The following is a 22,767-nucleotide window of genomic DNA, read 5'->3' on the forward strand; positions in this document are numbered from 1 at the left end:
CATAGAAAGAATGCCTTTTTACCGGCGCTATAGTATTATATAATTAATATTATAGATCTCTATAGCGTATTAGAGGCTTAATTTTAAGTTATTTTAAAGGGCTTAAAGTATAAGAAGTAATCTAGCTTTAATATTTAATTAAGGCATATTAAATTATAAAGGATTAATTAATTAAATAGAGATAATATAGGTTAAGGGATTTTTATTATACTTATTTATCTATTATGCTCGCTTATTATATATATTAATCTAATAAATAAGAGCTATTAATATATAATAAGAGGATATTTCCTAAGGGATAAATTAATTATATTAATTTATATTAATAGAGAAGAATATTATATAACCTTAAAGGGTAATATAATATTATATTTAATAATATACTTAAGGTATTAAGTATAATTAAGTTATATTAATAGCTAAGGTAATTACTATATAAGAAAATATAATAAATATATTTTATATATTTATTTAATCTTTAAGTTAAATATAATTAAGTTAAGTTAAGTTATTAGTATTTAATTTATATAATCGAGAGAAGTTAAGCCGACTTTGTTTGACTTATATATCTTCTTGCCCTATGATTAGCTAATATAGTAGGGTTAGTTTCCTACCCGGCGTTACCGCCCTCGACTATGTCATAGCCGTGATACTAAGGTAGATTAATTAATAACCCTAAAAGTGCCCTTTACTTATAGTTCGCTTATTACTTATTATTTAGCTATAAATATATCCTCCTAGGAATAAAACTTATTTTCCTTATTTAATTTTTATATTTCTTAGGAAAAAAATTATAAACCCTACTTATAAAGTAAATAATATTATTATTAAAAGTAAGCTAAATAAGCTAAGCTCTCTTATAATTTATTTTTTATTTTCTTAATATTTATATCTATTTTATATTAAGTATTTAGGTTTTTAAAGATTAAAAGAAAATATTAGCTAAAATATATAATTACTATAAGGAGCTTAATTTATAAAAGGATAATATATTAATATTATTATAAAAATAACCTTAATAAATATATTCTTAATAATAAGTAAAACCTATTATTATATAATAGATTTTCTTTACTTAAAAATAAATAAACTAAGGTATAATATTAAATCCCTTAATATTAAATTAAAAAGCTAAAAAAAAATATTATATAGATTTTTTTAATTTTAAGATATAACTTAATATCTTATTAATAGAAAATTTTAAGGGATTAAATTAATTACTTATAAAGAAAAGGCTATAAATAAAGCCTTAAGGATAAGACTAATAGAGAAAAGACCTTATATTATAACTTAAAATAAACCTAACTAGCGGTTAACTTATATAATATAAAAAGAGAAATATTAGACTAATTAATATAGGATTACTTAGCTTACTTAGTAATCCTAATAATCTATAGATTACTAAGATTATAAAATAATCCCTATAATCTAATAAGAACCCTAAATATATAAAATATATTTATCGCATTTTCTTATATATTAGCTACCTTAGTTATTAATATAACTTAGTTATATTTAATACCTTTAAGTATATTACTAGATATAATATTATATTACCCTTTAAGGCTATATAATATAATTTAGTACTAATATAAACTAATATAACCGGTTTATCCCTTAGAAATTACCCTCTTATTATAAAGCCCTTAGAGGTTAATTCTTTATATTATAAAAAAAATAAAAATTATTTAAGTTATTAAAAATAAATATATTATTATTTTTCTCTTTTTTATTTATTTACTTAATTATAAATTTTTATAATACTAGATTCTTTCTTAGGTCCTAGGCGGTTGGGTATACCCCGTTATCTAGGCATAAAGAGTATTTCAAGTACCCCAGCTACTGCCTTACATTCCTTGTTTTGTTGGCTTCGGTCGCGCGACGCGAAACGCGAAACTGAATTAGCAAGGCACAGCGGCAGATGGGCGGCGGCAATTGCAAACCCCGCGGGGCACCAGACTTTCAGGTGACCGGCTCAGCCTTAGGGGATAGCGCCGAGGCGGGAGGCTAGCTCAGGAGAAGCAGAAATAAGCAACGCCAATATTGGCCTTAGCCCAAGCGCGATGACAAGGAGGAAATTAGATGCAACCAGCCACCACCACACAAGCAACCCAATCAGAGCAACACGGCCTCGCACGGCACTATGATGCAAAATCACAGCCAAACAACGCGATGAGCTAGCCAACCTTTACGAGCGGCTAGAACTCCATAGACGCTCAGCCCTTCAGCCGGGTTCCAGGTCCACAACGGTAGTGTAACCCCTTGTGACATGGCGTTCGCCGACTCACCGCAGGCGCTCGCACCGTCAGTTCTTTGTTTCTCGGATTCTAAGATTAGCCCAAGCTAAATGTCAATAGGCTCGTGTCCGAAGAGTCGAGACCGACCTAATCGTGAGCCGGGAACCGAAATTATGGCACCTTGCCGGATTCCGAGAGCGGATGGCCTCGGAGCTGCAACGAGGATATCCGGCTCGATGATGATAAAAGGCTGAGCCAGTTCTCCCCAATTCGACTTCTTCTCCAGACCTCCTCAGCCGTCCAGTCTCAGTCATCACACTCTTTTCACCCTCACGTTCTTTTCATCCATTCGTTGTCAACACTTGTCTCTCATTCCTCCCATTTTCATTCAATAATCGCTTCACTTTCCCAACCGTCAAAATGAAGTTGTCTGCTCTCACACTCCTTGCCATCACCACCGGCATTCTTGCTGCCCCTGTGGCTGATCCGGTTGCTGTTGCCAGCTACGGCTACGAAGCTCCCAAGAGCAGCTATGGCAACAAGGAGGTGCACTACGGCAACAAGGACGAGAAGAAGTACGCCCATGTGAAGAAGCCCGAGCACCACAACTACAAAGCTCCTGAGAAGAAGCCTGAGTACAAGGCTCCCGTTAAGAAGCCTTCGTATAAGGCTCCTGAGAAGAAGCCCGTCTACAAGGCCCCCGCCAAGAAGCCTGCTTACAAGGCTCCTGAGAAGAAGCCTGAGTACAAGGCTCCCGTTAAGAAGCCCGCCTACAAGGCCCCCGAGAAGAAGCCTGAGTACAAGGCTCCCGCCAAGAAGCCTGCTTACAAGGCTCCTGAGAAGAAGCCTGAGTATAAGGCTCCCGTTAAGAAGCCCGCCTACAAGGCCCCCGAGAAGAAGCCCGTCTACAAGGCCCCTGCCAAGAAGCCTGCGCACAACACCTACAAGGCCCCCGAGAAGAAGCCCGAGCACAACACCTACAAGGCCCCTGCCAAGAAGCCTGCGCACAACACCTACAAGGCCCCTGCCAAGAAGCCCGCCTACAAGGCTCCTGCCAAGAAGCCTGAGCACAACACTTACAAGGCTCCTGAGAAGAAGCCTGAGCACACCAGCTACGGCTACTAGATGTGTGGATTGGCCTGTGTAATGTGTGTGTTGAGTGGCTGGTCGGCTGTGTTGGATGTATCATTTTAATCATTAATGGAATCTTTCGGGATACCGCTTCTGTGCTTTGTGGAGGACTCTTTTGGACAAATGTGATTTGTCTTCTTGTACTTTATTTTGAAACTATCGAATAATATTGATGTGACCCTTGCCTGAATCTTTTACATTGTGTTGTGAAATGAACCTTCCATTTTCTTGGGTTTAGGTGGTAAATCGGGCCAATGAGTTATTATGCTTCACCCCTCACTAGGATGCTTCCTGAGACAGTGGTCTTGTGTGACGGAAAGGCGAGGCCCGGCTTGACCCAAGGTGTGGCAGGTTGCAGGGTCGGGTTTCCAAGTCAGAAATGTGTTGACATGACATAAGAATGCACCATCCTCAGCAGGCTCTGTAATAAGGCGGAAAGGTTATCTTGACCAATGGTTTAAGTATACAGTTCCTTCTCGCGCTGACATACAGCCGGATGACGGATTGCTCCTGGCTTCAGCTTGCTAAAGTCCAGGTCAACCCCTTCTTCCACATCAGGGAATGGTCCTAGAGGCGTGATTGCCAGGGGATTAATCTTGTAGTGGCTTTTAGTATACTACTCGACGATTAGCGTTTGCGAACATTGTGTGATGGCATTAGATCTTACGTTCTCCTTGATGTGTTTAAAGTCTGTTGTCTCCCTGAACCCTGTTACGTTCCAGTAGAGGTTCTTCAACCACTCATGAATGACTGGGTAGTTGCCGCGAATGGTTCCTAGGTTGCACTTGAAGTGTTGGACGTAGACAACATCAAATCGCACAATGGTTGCATACGCGCGAATGTCAATTTCCGTCAGCTCCTTGCCGAGAACATATGGGCCTCCATGTTGATGAATCAGACTCTCGAGTTTGTTGAGAGCAGCGAAAACCGTTGGCACGTTTTCGTCATAGCCCTGTTGGGTTGTGGCAAACCCTGCTTTATAGACACCGCTATTAAGGTCTCGCTGCATCCACTCGCTCACGTTGTCAATTATCGATCTGAGATGAGCTGGATAAAGGTCAAGCTTTCGGGCTGGATCATCTTCCGCCAGGATCGAATCGAATGCGGATGGTAGCCATCGTAAGAGCTCTGCGCTTTCGTTGTTCACGATCTGGCTCTGCTTTCTATCCCAAAGAAGAGGCACGCTGTATCTGCCTTTGTACTCGGGGTCGTCTTTGAAGTAAACTTCGTGCAAGTACTTAGACTTGAAGAGCAGATCATCAGTTGATCCCTCATACGTGTCGTCAGGGGGGCTTGGGAACTGCCACCCGGGCCAGCCCTTGTCATCGCCTTTGGGGTATGGCTTGACGACAGAAACATCAATGACCGACTGGAGCCCCCTAAGGTACCGAACCAGGTTGACCCGGTGAGCAAAAGGGCAAAAAAGACCAATGTAGAGATGGTAGCGCCCAGCCTCTGGAGGAAATTGGCCGCCTGGGCTGATAGTCCCGTGCCACGAGTCTTCTGGTGAACTGTGAATCGACATTGTAGATCCGTACATCCGAGTCTTCTCTGGTGTGTAAAAGCGCAAGTTCACCATAACCCCGCTCGATGATGATATGGATCAAGGTGGCTGAGTAATATCAGCAACCCCATCCAAGAGCCCCGTTACACCAGCGGGTCCCCTTCGCCAACCATTGTTCTTTGCAACACCTAAGGGCGGGATAACGTAGGGAGCATGCACCAATAGGAAATTATTGCTTGTTGCCATCGTGAAGGCGTATTTAAAACGAATGACTCCAGATGAATGGAAATGGCCATGTTCTGCTAAGCCGGGTGAGACCCAGGCGAGCTAATGGCTGCTATTTTGTCGCAACCAAATACGGGCGTGTAGAATTTAGTCAGACATACTTGTTAGGCTTGTCTGGTTAATTCATGACCGACTTCATTAGGTGGAGACAGCCCCCAAGTCCTTAGTCAAGAGACAAGCAAGGAGGTATTCACTCTTACCCGACCTCGTCATATAGATGGTGTGAAGGAGGTCATCAAAGGCTTCAAAGAAGGCTTGCACCTCCTCTCGTAGGCCTTGGCGATGTTTCCGATCCAATGCCTGCTAGAAGCTAAGGAAATTCCCCCGAAAGTGCGACCCATGTGGTTAAACTTGGAAACTGAAATTCAAGCAAAGTCATTGTAATGATAGATGGTCAATTGATGCGGTATACGTCTTGGCAACGATGAGCCTTCTATAATTGACTGACTGAGTATAGCGAAAACAGCAGTGGGACTATGAACTCAATTTTGACCCCTCTGATCGCTATCAGACTTTGAGATGAGCACGCTTACTGCGTCCTTGACCTCATCAAAGTGGCGTCTCAGCATCCATCTCTTCATCTTCGGGGGCTTTGCTACCCCCAGTCTGCTCCTCTTCGTCCGAGTAAATCAGGGGAGGGGGCGAGTCAGTAATGCGAGATCTCAGCTCTTGTCGCCTGTCTCTCCATAGAAGTAGTTGAATAATAGCCGTCTCCAGTACTAGGCGGGATGGTTAGTAAGTAGAGTTTAGCAAAGGAAGGGGATAGCGACGTACAAAGCAGGACTTGCAAGATGCTCGAGTATGTGTACCCCTTTCTAGCAGCAGGAAAATCTGTAGTTTTCCACATAAAGTTGGGCATCTTGACATGTCAGCAGATGCTTGGAAGAGGGATAGATCCAACCAACTATAGCCTGAACGGCATAAGCCAAATCGTTTGCAACAGCGACCAAGAGCGCGCGTTTCTCTGTATCAGCCGAACAGATTTCATTGATCCAGCTAAGGATGAGCGGTCCCGCGCCGTGCTACAGTCCGGTCAGGTAAGCCGTTTGAGAGATGAGGTCATACGTACACCGATGTGACTGAGCCAATAAACGACCATTCGAGAATCGATGTCGGAGTAAAGTGGCATAGACAGAAACAAAAGGTTAAAGACGAGCTAGGGCAGATTTAGTATTTAAAATCTAAAGCTGGTTGGGAACTTACAGTAAGTGCTGCCCCGGCGTAAATAAAAGGCCATCTTTTCCCCTGAAGAGGCCCATCGGAAGTCCAGGCCCAGGCAAGTGCCATAAGTATAAATATCGCGGTAGTTGGAATGGGCACTGCATTACGTTTAAATTAGAACCAAATTCCTTCAAAGAACGTTCTGCATGATCGAGGAGACTAAAACTTACGGCTATTGATCTCGGGGACGGAGAAAGATTTGCCTGGCATTGGTGGCGGTTGGGCATTGAAGCTCTTCAGCCAATAGCCCATAGCAGCCTGAGGATTTCCGTTATTCCAAAGAATATACAGCAGCGCTGTCAAGGCTCCTAGTCAGTCTCCGTGAAAAGAGTTTTGGGTGGAATGACATACGAAGATGATAAGTGTGCCAGCTCCGTAGAGTCTTTTTCACCTTGGCCCTCGTCCAAGGTTGCTTGCCAGCTCTTCCAATTGCCTGCATGCGTTTCACCGATAGGATATGCTCTTCCTCAGTTGTCCACCAGGTTCTCTTCCCATCCTGCGGAAGATTTGGGAAGAAGAAGTACCCGGCGACTGCAAGGGGCAGTGTGATGATTCCATCAATGATAAAAAGCCAACGCCCTATAATATAAGCCAATGATTAACGCCGGCCTTGCTAGAGAAAGCTCTTGGAAAGCCCAAACTGTTGAAATACAAACGAAGTGTTGAATGACTTACAGCCTGCACGACCATGCACTCCATCGAGGTTTGTGTATGCAGCAGCCTGAAGAAGACCGCTAAACATTGACCCAATCGACCCAGCTATCCAAAACAACATGGCCCGTTTTCCAATCTCTCGGGGAGTGTACCATGATCCCAACATGTAATGAATCCCTGGGTAGAACCCTGATCTGAGGATGGAGTCAGCGGCTCTCTCCAACCCAATGCGTGGCGATAGCCAAATCGTCGACTGTCGGAGTGGCAAGGTCACTCACTCGAAGAATCCTACGAAAAAGCGCAACGCGTAGAGACCACGATAAGATTGAACAGCTGAAGTGCAAATGGTTGCGATCCCCCATCCAACTTCAAGGGAGGGGATGACCCATCGTGGTGAGATTCGAGTAAGCAACAAGTTGGATGGAATTTGACCGATCACATAGCCAATGGTCCAGATAGAAGTGCCTATCCATGGAGTCAGCGACGGCGGAGTGAAAATGCCATAGAGATGGAAGTTAGGTGGCTAAGGCAGAGGATGTACTCACTGGTGACGAGCTGATTTCCATACATCTCAAGGTCCTCCTCCATACCGCTCAAGAAAGCATTATTGACATTGGTTTGGTCGATGTTCTTCAAGAAGTAGCCTATCGAGGCAAAGGTGAGGATAAACGCGTCAACTTTGAAGAGCAAGCGGCGTTGATCTGGAGGAAGCTCCCATGTGTCCCAAATGTAGCCTTTCCACGTTTGAACTGGTTTGACGACGACTTCATGATGGGTATTGTCCGGATGAGCTTCTACAAGGGGTACATAGCCCTCTGAGCTCCGACCCTGAACTTCCGTCATGACTGAGAGCGGTATAGAAAAGTATGAAGTGTCTGGAAGCTTATCTGTATTCCTTTTGTTATTTCTAAGAAAGAGGAGTTTAATTACTGAGCGCGACCGCCATGGACAGCGTTGTACTGAATCAGGTGGTCGCCCTATGCGCTCATCATTCCCACTAATCGCGTCAGTCAACTGGCCTCATGCTATTGGCTCCCTGCTGTCATCTGAACGACAATGTCGCGCTTGATTACGAAGCAACCTGGTCAGATGCGACTGATGTGTACCAGTTGGCGGATAATTGTTATAAAATATCCGGTGCATTATTGCTGCGTTGGCGGCTATTGAGGTAGGTTGCTAGAGTTCTAGCTATTGAGCCTATAGCGACGTAGTCCAACGCCAGACTCACTGATTGCCAGCCAAAAGAGTAGCTCCGAAATTCTTAACCTCTTTCCTTTTTGTGTAGTTTTTTTCCTTTCTGTCTCGCAAGGTTTGGTAGAAAGGCATCTCCCAACTCTGGGAACAGGAGGTTGCCCTTCCGTCTCTTCGTAGAGAGGCCTACCTGTCTCTATTTTAGGTGAATTTTCACATGATAGGCCTGAAATTCTTATGGCTTCCATCGAGTGAAACGTGATGGTTATGGATTAAGTTGGCCGAGGGTCATCGAAAACATTTCATTGAAAAGGTGTAGGCAAATCTTTGCAACTTTGATGTGACGCGCACACCAACACTGAGCTCACTGCGTCATACTCTTCTAGAGATATCAGACGTATCCGACGATAGCCAAAAAGACCCTCTCAGGCGCTAGGGTCGAGATGGCCACATCCAGCTATCGGAATTCCGCTTGTGGCCTCTCCAGACCGCGTGAAACGTGCTGATTGTGCATGTGCCTTGTCGAACGCGGATAGGATTTCAAGACTGCGTATAACAAACAAGAACCTCTCGTACAGCTCCATATTTTAAAGCCGCAATCGTTATGCAATGCACTATCCTTGAGAGATGAATGTCCATGTATAATGTCCATATGAGAAACCCGCACTCATTTTTTCTAGCATTTACTTTGGCAGTGCTATGTGAACTCTCGTTTTTACCAACATAATGCTACCTCAGTTGTTCATCTTATGTGATGGTGTATCCTCCGTCGACTCGAAGGTCTGCACCAGTGACATACGAAGCTGCATCTGACAACAAGAAGGTGACGGGGCCCATCAGATCTTCAGGCTGGCCCATCCTGCCCTGCGGAATGAGAGACACCCAAGTCTTCTTAAGGTCGGGGTTATCGGCCAGAATCTTTTTCGTCCTATTTTTTGTCAGAACCAACCAGGTTTAGAAGTACACAGTGAGATTTACAGAGCCGTTAGCATATAGCCAGGAGAGATGCAGTTCACGCGGATTCCAGCGTGAGCCCATTCGACGGCCAATGATGCGGCAAGATGCCTGACCGCAGCTTTCGCTGCGTTGTAAGGGCTGTATTTTATCACGATTAGTTCGTGAGAAACAGTTAGGTCATTGCCCTGTCACTTACGCCTGTGGTTGAGGGACGTTCACAATCGCTCCTGACATGCTACCAATGAAGACGATACTTCCAGGAGCCTTTCGCTCCATAAGATGCTTGGCGACGGCCACGGCGAAGAGATAGGTGCCGTCCACGTTGACACCCCAAAGCTTGCGCATTCGGTCAATTGGATAGTTAATGGCGTCAAAGTTTTCTGTGAATCCGGCCGAGGTTACAAGACCATCAATCTTTTGGTACGTGTTGAGAATCTCGCGAATGCACTTGTCCACTGACTCTGGCTTTGAGACATCTGCGTAGTGCGCCGTGACTCGGGGCAGTCTAGTTTCGATGAGTTAGGTAAATACGCCATGAAACAGCTATGAAAAAGCTGACCTCTCGCATCCCGGGTTCTCCTTTCTGAAAGCATCAATCAACTCATCGACTTGGGACTCTGCTTCATCCTCTGAATGACGTTAGGAACCCTGTGACCGACCACTCTCTTGGATATGAAGCTCACTGTTCAAGTCGACAATTGCAAGATCAGCTCCTGAGTAAACACACCCTTGGCCCATGACCAGACCCAGCCCTCTTGCACCTCCTGTAATCACGATCACTTTGCCTTCAAGAGAGAGGGACGCCAATGTCGGCTTGGAGAACTGTCCTCCCTGTCCGATCACCGGCTTGCTAGATGGGAGCTCATGGTGTTGTGGGTAATCGACCTGGACGTCTGGGTCCGTGCGAGAAAAAGAAAGAGTTCTCTCAGGAATTGGGAGTGGGGGAGGAACCATTGTGTATCAATTGATCAATAGTAGAGTGGAATTGAGGATGGAATTGAGCACAATGCTCCTGGAGGCAGAGGGGGCGGAAACCGCCTTATACCTATTGCCACCCTCCTCCCACCCACCTGTAAAAGCATGCAACTTCTCGAGCCCTAACGCGTGTCTCTCAACATGTTACGATGTCTGTCAAAGGCACGACTCGGGTCTGTTCCAAACACCCACGCCACGCTAGTGGCAGTCACAAGCCCTCACAGCATTGACCGCTGACCCAGTGTAAGAGTTCAAGTTTCCAAGACACTTTCATGATGCTGACGAAGAAAGGTGCCCAATCCCAGGTTCCTCACCGGATGGGAAAATACGGCCATGTTTGTTCGACAGAGCCGATTGGACATGGAATGGCGGTAAGTTGGCCAAGTGATCGTCGATAGTACCCCATACAGTATGTATTGAGTTTGGGGTTTTCCGGTGAGGCCAGGTCTGGAAAAAGGGGAACCGGTAAGCGAGATATCGACATGGCAATCAGTGGCCCACTTTGGTGTCTTGTGATGGTCTCTTTGGCGAGTCTCGACAAATGAAAAGATCCACCCCCACGGTGCCCCCGAAGTCGCTTGGTCACGTTGGCAGTCAGACATTTCCTCACCATTTCTGTGCTGTTTCCTTATCGCGGGCTCTCCGTGCTTGGAGATCTCCTCATCGGTTGAGTTGACAATATCAATACCGTCAGTTAGAAGCTTCACAACCCCAAACATAGAAAATTTTCGTAGTCAAGTTAACGTTTCGGCATGACATCACTTCCCGGTGTGTGTTAACGATAGACCAGTCAAAAGAGTGAGGTCTTTCACTAGGAGCATTTGAGTTCACCTGGATCTATCTCTCTTTGCTTGAGTGAGGCTAAGCTGTTCAGTCTCATATGAGCTCACAAAGGTGTTTTTAACGCAACTGCGGCTCCCTCACTCATGTCTTTTTCGTCGCTAGACGCAAACTACTCACCAAGCTATGTGGAAGAGCTAGGTACTGTAGGATATAATCATCATACGGAGCCTCTCATACCACATACGACCATACCCACCGGAGAACTCGGGATCCCGTCCGCTCTCCCATAGATAAGCCGGTGAGGGGCGGATTAGTAGTTGGGTCGGTGACGACCAGCGAATCCCCGCTGTTGTATGTTTTTTGCTCCCCGTGGCCCCTGGAGCCTGTACCTCCCCTCGGACGCTGACATACGGACACCTGCATCATTTTTGCTCTCTTATTATTATTCATTTATAGTCGTAGGTTGAGTGGAATATAATCTTTGAGAGATGTCTACGAGAGGGGAATCTTGCCGCCTTGACTCTACTCTCAATGATTAAAAGGTAATTCCATAGATGCTCTCGCCTTGCACAGCCTTCCCTTCATCATAGGTCACACGCCTCCAACCCTCATCGCGTGATGCATCAGCTATCCATTCGACAGTCGGGAAATACCGCTCGTTTTTCTTTACGGTAGCCACAAACGGAGCACCAGAAAAGTCAACGGCCTTGACAGTAAAGTCTGGGGACAATATTGTTAAAAAACAGCGATCATAGAGGCCGCCAGGCTTGGATACTTACAAGTGTTGTCAGGAATAGCAGCGACGACAGGAACCAGCGACTCTAGATCCGGCGTGGGTACGCTGTTGATGTGGGTGATGAATCTGGTGGCGTAGACGCTGTAGAGAGCGGCGGGAGATCCATGAAGCCAGGTCGTGATGTAGACTTGGCTGGGCAGTTTCTTGATCGATTGTACGACGGTTCGGTGTGGCTTCTGAACCGTAAGGCCGCAAAAGTTGACGACGTGGGATGTCTCAAAGTCATCTTCTAGCAGTGTGTCAAGCTGTAGGTTGAGCTGCTTTCCACTGCGAACAATGACTGCATCGACCTTCTCGTGCCAATACATGACCTCCAACTCAGGAAGTTGGGTAATGAGATCGCCATTGAGTGTCAGCAAAACGTCCCCTTCAAGCAACTGGTCTGGGGCTTGGCCAAAAACTCTCTTCACAGTGAAGAGTCGATGCTGCACTGACTTCTTTCCAACCTTCTGGATCCACTCCTCGGCAACACCCATCACGCGGGCTTCCATCATGGTGACAGCCTCAAGCTCGACTGGAAGGCTTCTCAGCTTTGGGATTGTTCCTTGGACGAGCTTTGTGATCACCGGGAGGAGGGCGAGTGAGCCCAGCCCGAAGCTGGTCTCCTCATCGTCATCCCTTTCGAAGACCAACCAAATCGCCTGGATATCACCATTTTCCGTCATGAGGACTCCGCTTGTGCATTGTGCGCTGAGTCTGCTGTCGACATCGATTCGGTCCAGGTTAATTGGACGGCATTTGGGAGGGTTGGGGGGAGTACGCTCAAGGGGCATGACCCTAGTGACTGTTGTCGAACTGTAGACCATCTCCCCGTTCCCGTTGTGTCCAACAAAGAGGGTAGAAGCTCCCTGCGAGATCTGCTCTGTGCTGAGTTTTGCACTTCGTACTGGCGCATCAACGAGACTGGGGTCATATTTGATGACAGCATAGTAATGAGAGGGGTGAAGGAACACAAGCTTTCCTGGGATCAGGACCGAGTCGGCAAAGGTAAGCTCGATATCGCAGAACTTTGTCGGCACAATGTTCCTGGCAACAAGGACTAGGCCCTTGTCAGCATCAATGACAAGTCCCATGCCGCTCTTCTCATGTACAGATTGCCCGTCAAGCAACAAGGCTGTAGAATACTTGACGTGAACAAAGCTCCTCACGACATCGGCAACTGCTCGATGAGGGACATGAGTGAGAGCAGCAAAGGATGCAGTGAGAGGCTTTTGGGGGACTGCGGGCAGTGCTTCCGCCAGAATGTCAACATCCCATGCCCCCGTAGAGTCGTTTCGTTTGAACATCCTCATCTTCCCAAACCAGTGTCGATCAACAGACACGACAGCAGTGTGGAGGGTGTGCCAGTCCCACAAGTATTTGAAAGAAAGGACAACCCGCGCTCTGTCGGGAATCTCCTTCATTATCTCGATAAAGGTTGCGAGATCTGGCGTATCCTTGTAGCTGATGCTCTGGATGAGAATGTCATTGCGAACTGATGGATGGAAAGGGCCGGATTCACAAACGTAGACTCCACGACAAGCAATTGTGTACCTCTGAGCAACCTGATAGGAGAGGTCATGGAATGATGCGCCGCTGACGGCCAGAAAGCGATCAGGTGTGACCTCGTTGAGATCTTGGACCAAGATGTCTTCTTCAACATCCTTTCCATCTCGTTGAAGCAAGAAGTGGAGTTTTTCCCCAATGTTTTCGTCCAGTATGGTGTTGAATTGGAGGAACTGAGTGACCAGTACACCATTGATCTTGATCAAGATGTCACCCTCCTTTATCTTGCCATCCGATGGTCCCTCTGGTAGGACAGTGTGAGCGACGAGCATGTTGTTTTCCCTCGGAAAAGCCTTGCGTGCGATAGTCTCCCACTCGGAACTAAGGCCCAGTCGCCGACACTCGTCGAAAGGCTTGAGCTGGAAGACGCACTGAACTTCGCCTCGTGGGACGGACAGGCCTTGCTGAATCTTGTTAAGAGCGCGCAGCGGGCCGTCAAGAGGGAGAAAGTAGTCGGTGGAGGCACCATCACTTCGACCACCAGCCTGGAGAGCGATTCCATAGCCATCTACGTTGACAACTGGGCTTCCTGAGCTGCCTCCAGCAGCAGAGGCGTTTGCTTGGTAGTAGCAGGTATTGAAGTCCATGTACCCCTTGTACAGCGGAGCATTCCGGTCAAGGCGGCTGATGAAACCTGACAGAATACCAAGTTTTTCACCTCCATCGTTTCCAATGACTTTGATTTCCACACCGACTGTAATAATAATCAGCCCGGACATTTCTTTTCGCTCACTTTATGGTGTCCGCCCTCACCTTTGGCAAGATCGGGCCGAAGTTTGATAGCTGCCAGCTTCATATGCTTGACAGCTGAGGGGTCGAACTTCAGGAAACCAAAGTCGTGCACGGGATCACGGTAGATTGGGAATGCGTCGACCTCTTCTTGGTTGTTGAAGAGAATGTATCCTGTCCACGGCCCAGTTCCAACGACATGTCGATTTGTGAGAACAATTCTTTGTTGAGTTAGCAGCAAACCCAGCCATCTGAGAGTTGAACCTTACCCCTTTTCAGCGTCGACAACGAACCCAGTTGCCTCGCTTGATGCGGAAAGGTTGGTATCGAACGAATACGGATGGCAGAAGCGGATAGAGACAACACTCTCGACCACAGTCTCTATTGCCCTCTGCCATGCTTCACTCTCTCGCTCCGACAAAAGCCCAGACTTGAGCAGAGCAGCACTCTGGACGGCTGTTGACTGGACTGTGGTCTCAGCATCACTCTCGGGCGCTTGCTCTGTTGGCCGTTGATGGTTATCAGTAGGGATCAATGCATCCTTGGGATGCGCCGCCAGCGCCTGATCAATAGTCATCTCCAAGCATGCCTTGCGGGGTAGCGAAACCACTGGAGCAGTAAACAATGGGGAGAAGAGGTTTCTGTTAATGCGTCTAAAGCTCCGCAGTGCGTAATACGTCTTGGTTCAAAATAGACGCTCCAGAGGCAGGGGTCAACGTGCAGAGTCTTTATAGGTTCTTTGTTTCGTTGTAGGTAGTGACTCAGGTGAAGGAGGTGTGGTTGATTGCATCTTGAGCGGGCGACAACGTCAGCCCACAGTTGCCTCGTGTGCAGCCTAGCGGGGAAGAGGACTGCGGGCCTCATCAGCTCCAAGAAACAAAGGGCTGGTTGAAAGTGCAGTCATTGGAGCCAGCGAGCTGGAGCTGTGTGGCCGCAGCAGTAATCTTGGTACCACAAAAGTGGATAATTCTGACACTTGGCTCTCAGGCGGTATGGGAACATGATAGGCTATTGTGCTAGGCAACAATGCCACTGAAATCTGTCCATAAGGGCTAGTGACTTCAGCAACACAAGCATTGGTCAGGTGGCTGTTGTCTTTCAGCCTCAGGGCGACCAGCGAGTCGGTGCGCCCATCGGGAAAACACGGTACTTATGGACTTTGGTATGCCTTGAGCGGCATGGTTCTCGTCTCCAGGGTCCAATAGCCCTATGAAATTGCGTCATATGGGTGGCTGTGCAGCGTCAACGCTACCACCGTCTTACTCCGTTGTCTGTATCATGATTGGCTACATGTCCAAGCACACAAAGCATTCTGTCCTCTCGAATGATTAGAAACAAGTTTCGTGAGACCATCCACTTGAAAATGGAGCAGGCATCACCATGGTGTGCTCCTTGAGTACGATGCCTGAGCTAGCATGATCAACAGGCGTGTTTCGGATGAAGGGTCCGTGTAGCCGTCGCCTGACTAGCCTGGAGAAAGCATGCAGTCTCACTGAACGAAAGAGGTTTTCTCAATGCCCACTGGCGCCCATCTTCTCGCCCCCTATAGTTATAGTTATGTTATCCCTAGGAACCTACTTTCCCTGTCCCATTTTACATTCTTTGCCAATTCTCAGATGCACCCCACATATCATTTTTGGTTGTAACATGCATGCCAATGTGGCAACGTAGGGCACAGAATGAAGCCGGGGAATGTCCCACTCGTGAACGTAAATGAGTTGTATCTAGAGAAGCAATCTACGGAGTCTTGATCCTCTTAGTCGAGAATCCAGGCTTGTTCCCCCAAGGATGTAGTGGCGGCTTCACCTCATGACGGACAGAAACACCATAGCCCTAAATAGTGCGGCGTGCGTGTCCAAACGCATAGTCGTTTCTTCCAACGCGACCATTATCAGTGGCTTAAAACACAAGCACTTGGTGCGTGTTTGCAGCGCTGACTGGGCTACCCGGCTTTCAGTAACTAATATATTAATGACCCAGCAGGCCGATCTCTACACACATGATGTTAGACAACTGGGCATATCTGGTTTGGAAACTATGATATATTTGTAGGAAACCGTCGGGTTTGAACTGGTATGTAGTGCAGAAAGCCAATAACTCTGCTATGCTTTTAGTTATCTGAAGAGTAGGGAGGTTTATTAGTTGTTTTCATGGACGACAAAGGACGACCACCAAGAGCGAGATGCATCGGTTAGACTTTTGTGAACCCAAAATAATATGTTGATTGCCGTATGTAATATCGAAGTCATTTTATTGTTGAGCCTACGGCCTTCTACTCTTCACTCCAAATGCCGTAAATCTGCAAACGCCAGTAAATCAGAGGAATAGGGCCATATAATAGTAAAAGAGGGTCTATGAAGTGCAGCTAAAATTGCTTCAACATTTAATCCAAAGGTTCACGAGCCCTTCTCTCATCAGAATTGTACAGAGGTCGACTACACCTATTCATAGCGAACGTGAGAACCATGACCAAACGCAACTCGTGACAGTAAGGAGTGAAACCAGTTTCTTGAAGGCCTTCAGCAGGCTTTGTAGTTTCCACGCAGATCCTAATCAATAGCCGAGCATTTAAACTAGAAACACGGCAAGACCAAGGCAGGTTAGGTATCGTCAGCCAATCTGAAGCTTCTAGATCTATGAGGAGGTAAGGCCGCGTCCCTTAGCTGCGTTTACTCTACAATTCCCGCCAATTGCCATACTCAAGCAGGTGTTTCTTAGAAGATCCCCAAGTCAGCCGGTCAGCATCAGCAAATCGAATGTGGAGCACCTCTGACCAGGAGATCGGATGTTAAACCGTCTAGACTCACATGCATCATTTGCTCAGTTTCATCTCGTCACCCGTTCCAATACGATTTAAGGCTTTTATCGGTCAAGGAGGTATCCATGCGTACTAGGCTGACTATTTACAGTGGGCAGTTGTCATTGCATTGTGGGTAGGATCTCAATGCGCAATGGGATTGGTTCTTTTTTTGCGAGCTGAAGCTGTATCAGACCATCAAGGAACTGTTTAAGATGCCCCCTGCACGCCCTTTCTTATCCTCCTCTGCTGCAACTTCTTTATCCTTTGTTCTTCGTCCCAATCTGTTCTTTTTAGATTGACAGTAGGCAGTAGTCAAACAGTTGTCAGCATACCGCCAGATCAGTTGCTACAACCCGAGAAGGCAGGCACGGGAGTCTCAATCTCGAGAGACAAGGGATTGGATGAGTCGCCGTCTTGGCCAGGGCATCCACGACCTGTTCCAAGCTCAATTTACGCCTCTATTTGTCGTGCTGCGCCCTATCTGCCACAGCTTGTAATCCCAGTTCCGTTCCTTGGTAGGTTCGCGTGTCCTCGTCTCCAGTGTTACACAGGTTACTCATTTGCTCAGTCCTAGCAGGCTTGGTAACCGGATTGGCCTACCAGCCCATTTCTTCGTACGGTGATGGAGTGCTCGAGGGTATAGCGCTGGCCTCCACCTTTTGGCCTTTTGGTTTCTCCGCTGTCCTTGATGCTTCAATTCGAACCATCGCATTGTTCAAAGCAGAGCGTGGGACCAAGCTTAGTGTAAGTGATCAACCAGACCTCCAACTCAAACATCCACCTGAGGCTTTTATCTAACGTTGGCTTTTTCTCTAATGATTTCTAGACCCTTGAAGTGTTGTTGAGCAGCCAAGCATTGGTCAGCGCCCTCAAAAGCCCGTTTGTCGTTCGCATCTTCACTTTTTGGACTCTCATCCTCGGATTTATATGGGTGATTAGCCCAGCCGGTGGTCAGGCAGCCTATCAAACGGTCCGTCAGACGTCCCTCATCGAAACCAAGATTCACGACTTGATGTACAGCCCTGCAGCGGACATCGGATTACCTTTCAACAGGATACTCTGGGCAAGCAGTTCCAATTTCGGGACCCAGCTTGGGAGGATATATGCCATGTTTAGGGCTGCAATTTCTGCATCCAACGCTATTGCTCAGGCTTCCAACGGATCGAGCCCGACCTTTGATGCTGCGATACGAGGGCTTGGGGGTGCGGATACGGCTATTGCGGCTGCGAGAATGGACCTCTGGCAGAACGTTCGAATGCCTGAAATCACTGACTTACCGGGCTACAACCCAAAAGATCCCTACCGCTGGCTCCACGTTCCGACCGATCGTCTAGTAACGTACGAGTCTCTAGTCGGGGTCCCTGTCCGAGGCATCCCACAAGAAACTCCAGGTAACATCAGCTTTCAGCTTTCGACGACTTATGCAACACTGGAGGTATGTACACTAGACTCTTCTGGCATTAGCGTCATGTCTCTCTTCACTTCCAAGCGCTTTTAAGTGACATTTCACCAGTGCTCTCCTTGGTTCAACACAACGGCATGGCGTGAGAAAACCCCGGAGGCATTGCTTATTCATAGGGCAGTCAACAGCAGCATAACAAACGAAAAAAGGATGGGCAGCAATATCAATGGCTTTCAACAGATCTACATGGACACGCCATCTCCCCTCACCGGCTTCAACTTTTCAACCAAAAACCACACAAGCCAAGGGCCCATTACGCAAGGTGCTTTGGTTTTTGGAACCAGGGGAAATTCAACTATCTGTGACATTGGCCACATCTATGTTGATGTTGAAATCCAGTGCCAGAGAGAACAGCGTCTGGGCCAAATGGTGTGCAGATCCGACAAGATCCGACATTCGCCAGCTCAACCAGCGCCCTTTCCTGACAACCAAATGATAACCAAGGTCAACCAAACTGATCCAGGAGCCCCAGCTGCAGGATATTTTGTTGCATTTCTGCCCTGGATCACAAGCTCCTATCATTCTGGCAACAGTTCTCCGCTCGAGAACTATCTAGCCGACCCAGCACGTGGCATCGAAGGGGACGCTGTGGCGCTCACCGATGAATATACGCGTTTGCCGCTTAAGATCTTCGCTCAACGTCTAGCGATGGCTATGAACACTGCGCTACGCATCTCTTACGATATGCCTTCTATCCTAGCCTTCACCGATCTCAACATCACTGAGTCTACTGCTCTTACCGGCATGGAGCCCAAGTACGGCAGCACAACAGGAAGTTTTACCACAAGCACAGCGGTATACCGGGTCCAGTATAAATGGATGGGGCTTTACATCGCCTCACTCGTCGTGATGAGCGTATGTGCAGTTGCCAACATCGTTCTTAGACTTATAATTCGCGCCCCAGACTTTCTCACAAACGTCGCCGCCTTGACTCGCGACTCTCCGTATATCAATGTCCCTTCAGGGGGAAGTACATTGGATGGCGAGGAAAGATCGCGTTTACTCAGGAACCGGCGGCTTAAGATTTTCGATGTGCACCCTGAGAGGGATGTTGGGCATATTGCATTTGCTGATGACATGGGTCAAACGACAACCAAGAGGTTCGGAGTGGTGGACAGAGTGTATACTTAAACCTCAAAGATATTAGCTCTGGACTTATGGTAGTCTTCAAGGGTCTAGAATAATCTTGTAGTTGCTGGAATAGTCGGTATGAACACGTATGGAGTTATTTGAGAGGAGTTTGGGGTTCATCTGTTGCCAGTGTATCACCAGTCAGGCACATATCAAGATCCTAAACGGTTAGAACGACTCAATTTAGGCGCAGAGTACTTAAGATCCTCTGGCCAATAATTTATTAACTTCTCAATGATGCTGCCATAAATCATTTCTACTCTCAGTGGAAAGTCTGTTTAAGCCAGTCCAGAACATCCTGTCCAAACTCAGTTGGTTTCTCAAGGAGTGCCCAATGCCCCCCTTCTCTTATTACACTCTTCACATTTAGCAAATATCCTGCATCAATGCTAGGCTGCAGTGTGGCTACTCTGCATACGAAGTCCTGCTCCCCGCCCCAAAAGAAGGCCGGCACATTGACTACTTTTGCGTTTTCAAGCACCAGCAAGTAATCAGCCTCAGTCTGCTCGGGCACCAAAAACGCCTTATACCAGCAGCTAGGCGCATCAAAGGTATGTGGCTTTCCGAACCGATCCATGAAATCGTCCTTGTTTTCAGCAGTAGTGAAAGGAAGAGTGGGCTGAGTATGCAAACTTGCGCATTCCATCAGGGCTACATCAGCTCGTGAGCCAGGTATAAGGGTTCCCAAACGCCACGCTGTACTCAGACTCGAGATTCTTTCTCATGAGCTTGGGTGCGTCCTCCAACGTGAAGAAATGCCAGTACTCATATATGCCAAAACCATAGGCCTTCCTTGTCAGCTCGTTGGCAGCATCGAGATCGAACTTCCAACTTGGTGGGATGTAAGAGACGTTGACCATGATAAGCCCTGCTACTCGAGAGTGGTGAAGGTTGTACAACCGCTGAGCAAGAGCGCTTCCCCAGTCATGGCCCGCGGAGATAACGGTGAAGAGTTTCTCTGCGTCGAGAATCTCAATCATGTCGGCCGTCAGATGTTGGTATGAGTACGAAGTGACATCAGTGGGTTTGGAGGTTCCGCTATATCCCAAACAGTCTGAGGCAACAACTCCATAACCATGCGGGATAAGGAAGTTATCAGTGAGGCCTGCCCAAAGGCGTACAGTGTCGGGCCAACCGTGGAAGAGGATGAGGGTAGGCTTGGAGCCCTGTGCGGGGGAAGTGTAATAGGTGTATGTGAAACCACGAGAGACGTCAAGTTTCTTTTGAGTAAGCTGTGAAAGATCCATGATCAGGTTCAAGTCTTTAGGAAGGCAAATCTTCGGAGGGTATATTGGGACTGGTAAGTTGGGCAGAGGAAATGCGTCAGCCTGCACAGTATATAGTTTCACTCACGCCCTCATCCATAGATTGGCCCCAATATCATTCGGTGTCACATTAACGTCTCGTGTGGAACCAGGGGCCTTAATTATAAGTTCTAGGGTGACACGAGGGCGCAAGGTCAGGTCGCTCACGATAATCTCGGCCCCGTAACTTGACGGGAAATCGTTCCTACAGAGGGAGTGATCAGCTTCTGTCCCGCCTGGGGGACCTAATCGCCTATCATGAACCTCCATGGTCCGCCTGGACACATCGGGCTAGATGCGGTGACATACGCGTTTGCGAGGTGCGTATACGAGGGATCTTACATGATGCTTTGCGAGTATTCTGTTACATGAGGATGGTTATCGTAGCGTCTTGATCGAGAGCATTTTCGCAAAACCACCATGCTGTGAAACCTAAAGTGAGAGCCGAGATCCAAGGGAGAGAAAGAAGGTGGATGGTAGGAAAAGAAATAAGTGGAACAAAATGAAGACGGGAGTGATGTAAGGGTTTCGATGAAGGCCAGAGAAGAGAACTTATTATGAACCCCATTACCCATTACCTGGATCAATTAGTGAGCTCATGTTTAGGAGAAATAGTGGGAGATTGATATCAGATCCCGTATCAATTTGTCACTATCATTGAAGAGTGACCACACTGCCCAAATTCCTGCTATGCTTTTGTTTCACACCCTAAGCTTTGTTCTCCTTTCAATGTTTTCCTTTGCGGAAAATGTAGCAAATGGCATAATAGCACCAGCCTCAGTGTGACTCAAGAAATAGTTTATTGAAAGGAAAGGTGTGTTGTTACGGGTGTATCCCATATACAAAGCCATAACAAACATGGCGGAGCCGTGCTCTAGTAATCTCTAAACAGCCAGGCGAACCTTCAACTTGTCGCCTCCAACAATTTCATCTTGCTTGGCCATCAGCTCCGGCAGATCCCAAGTAAGGTTGATATATCGTCCTGCAAGCCACGGTCGCCTTTGAGATGTGAGGAAAACCAACGAATCCGCGCTGAGCTCCGGGGTTTCGACAAAGACTAAAAGCCAGAGTTAGAAACGGTGGACAAGCTCGTGGTCTTGGAGTCTTACCAGGCCGATACACCGGGGGTAGATCGTCGACGCTGCCCATTGTTGTTGGGACGTTGCCGGGATGGATGCTGTATGCCAGAATCCCATCGTTCTCATGCTCGGCACAGATGAACTCTGTTAGTCTCAAGACGGCCAGTTTTGATATCTGATACGCGCTAATGGTGGGAGTCACACAATGAGCCCCGACACTGCAGACGTTGACGATAGTCTTGGACCCGCCCTTGAGGAGCAGAGGAAGCAAGGCCCGCACCACAAGATACGGACCAAACACGTTCACTGTGAGTACTTTCATCCACTCGGCAGGGTCAGATTCCGTGATCGATTGCATCGAAAGAATGGCGGCATTGTTTATCACAATGTCCAGATGTCCGAATGCCTGTTTGACCTGATCTGTCAATGCTTCAACGCTCTCTGGGTTGCTGCAATCGGCCTGAATGGCTAGGATTTCGGGCTCTGGGTGCCCAACCTTGCGGGATGCCGATTTGATTGCTTCAACGTCGGTTTGCATGTCTGATCTGGCGACGATGACAAAACGAGAGGCTCCCGCCTTTGCAAATGATATGCCCATGGCCTGGCCGAGGCCCCTGGATGCTCCAGTGATTAAGACTGTCTTTCCACGGAGATCCGTCTTAGTCGGATCTATGGCTGGGTAAGTGTCACAGTGTACGACAGAAGTCATATCATAGTCGGCTGTGTTGAAGTTAGAGCATTATCAACACATGGGTAGAGTTCGGTGACATACCAGGGCCCTCCAAGGGGTTTGGCGTACCGCGGGGAGGAGGCATGTTGAGTCGCTTAATGATGATGACACTTTACACTCGTGATTTCGTGTTGCTGTGAAAGGTGAGCCCTGACTATTGTCTGAAAGCATCTGTCGCAGCAGGAGTAGTTATATGCCCCAGATCTTATAGATTTATAAGCGCCGGCGGCTTTGCTGTTGACTCTGAGGCCGA

At 47.3% G+C, this 22,767-nt stretch overlaps 8 protein-coding genes across 8 annotated transcripts; 2 read left to right on the forward strand and 6 right to left on the reverse strand.

Annotated features, from left to right (window-relative positions):
* Positions 1-2,657: 2,657 nt before the first annotated feature.
* NECHADRAFT_86432 (uncharacterized protein) lies at positions 2,658-3,362 on the forward strand (the record flags this gene model as incomplete). The annotated part of the gene is made up of 1 exon (XM_003042242.1): positions 2,658-3,362. The coding sequence occupies one exon, from the start codon at positions 2,658-2,660 to the stop codon at positions 3,360-3,362; it is 705 nt and encodes a 234-aa protein (XP_003042288.1).
* A 463-nt stretch (positions 3,363-3,825) lies between these two features.
* Positions 3,826-4,893, reverse strand: NECHADRAFT_51934 (uncharacterized protein; the record flags this gene model as incomplete). Its single annotated transcript, XM_003042330.1, has 2 exons — positions 3,826-3,984; positions 4,036-4,893. The coding sequence occupies 2 exons, from the start codon at positions 4,891-4,893 to the stop codon at positions 3,826-3,828; spliced, it is 1,017 nt and encodes a 338-aa protein (XP_003042376.1).
* An 813-nt stretch (positions 4,894-5,706) lies between these two features.
* On the reverse strand, positions 5,707-7,875 carry NECHADRAFT_97163 (uncharacterized protein; the record flags this gene model as incomplete). The annotated part of the gene is made up of 11 exons (XM_003042331.1): positions 5,707-5,876; positions 5,932-6,016; positions 6,063-6,179; positions 6,227-6,313; positions 6,361-6,476; positions 6,549-6,674; positions 6,730-6,957; positions 7,054-7,226; positions 7,311-7,497; positions 7,578-7,781; positions 7,860-7,875. The coding sequence occupies 11 exons, from the start codon at positions 7,873-7,875 to the stop codon at positions 5,707-5,709; spliced, it is 1,509 nt and encodes a 502-aa protein (XP_003042377.1).
* Positions 7,876-8,970: 1,095 nt separating this feature from the next.
* On the reverse strand, positions 8,971-10,134 carry NECHADRAFT_51733 (uncharacterized protein; the record flags this gene model as incomplete). Its single annotated transcript, XM_003042332.1, has 5 exons — positions 8,971-9,151; positions 9,202-9,318; positions 9,377-9,685; positions 9,740-9,809; positions 9,864-10,134. The coding sequence occupies 5 exons, from the start codon at positions 10,132-10,134 to the stop codon at positions 8,971-8,973; spliced, it is 948 nt and encodes a 315-aa protein (XP_003042378.1).
* Positions 10,135-11,473: 1,339 nt separating this feature from the next.
* On the reverse strand, positions 11,474-14,585 carry NECHADRAFT_97165 (uncharacterized protein; the record flags this gene model as incomplete). The annotated part of the gene is made up of 5 exons (XM_003042333.1): positions 11,474-11,658; positions 11,718-13,973; positions 14,033-14,259; positions 14,302-14,416; positions 14,456-14,585. 5 exons carry the CDS (start codon positions 14,583-14,585, stop codon positions 11,474-11,476), a joined length of 2,913 nt encoding a protein of 970 aa, XP_003042379.1.
* A 1,422-nt stretch (positions 14,586-16,007) lies between these two features.
* NECHADRAFT_86437 (uncharacterized protein) lies at positions 16,008-19,401 on the forward strand (the record flags this gene model as incomplete). Its single annotated transcript, XM_003042243.1, has 9 exons — positions 16,008-16,012; positions 16,061-16,081; positions 16,460-16,496; positions 16,641-16,652; positions 16,918-16,937; positions 17,103-17,323; positions 17,377-17,552; positions 17,635-18,243; positions 18,322-19,401. 9 exons carry the CDS (start codon positions 16,008-16,010, stop codon positions 19,399-19,401), a joined length of 2,181 nt encoding a protein of 726 aa, XP_003042289.1.
* A 656-nt stretch (positions 19,402-20,057) lies between these two features.
* Positions 20,058-20,766, reverse strand: NECHADRAFT_86438 (uncharacterized protein; the record flags this gene model as incomplete). The annotated part of the gene is made up of 2 exons (XM_003042334.1): positions 20,058-20,633; positions 20,755-20,766. 2 exons carry the CDS (start codon positions 20,764-20,766, stop codon positions 20,058-20,060), a joined length of 588 nt encoding a protein of 195 aa, XP_003042380.1.
* An 823-nt stretch (positions 20,767-21,589) lies between these two features.
* On the reverse strand, positions 21,590-22,599 carry NECHADRAFT_97166 (uncharacterized protein; the record flags this gene model as incomplete). The annotated part of the gene is made up of 3 exons (XM_003042335.1): positions 21,590-21,762; positions 21,815-22,504; positions 22,557-22,599. The coding sequence occupies 3 exons, from the start codon at positions 22,597-22,599 to the stop codon at positions 21,590-21,592; spliced, it is 906 nt and encodes a 301-aa protein (XP_003042381.1).
* Positions 22,600-22,767: the final 168 nt, after the last annotated feature.

This window comes from Fusarium vanettenii, assembly GCF_000151355.1.
Source record: "Fusarium vanettenii 77-13-4 chromosome 11 genomic scaffold NECHAsca_36_chr11_2_0, whole genome shotgun sequence".
In the NCBI taxonomy this organism is placed as follows: domain Eukaryota; kingdom Fungi; phylum Ascomycota; class Sordariomycetes; order Hypocreales; family Nectriaceae; genus Fusarium; species Fusarium vanettenii.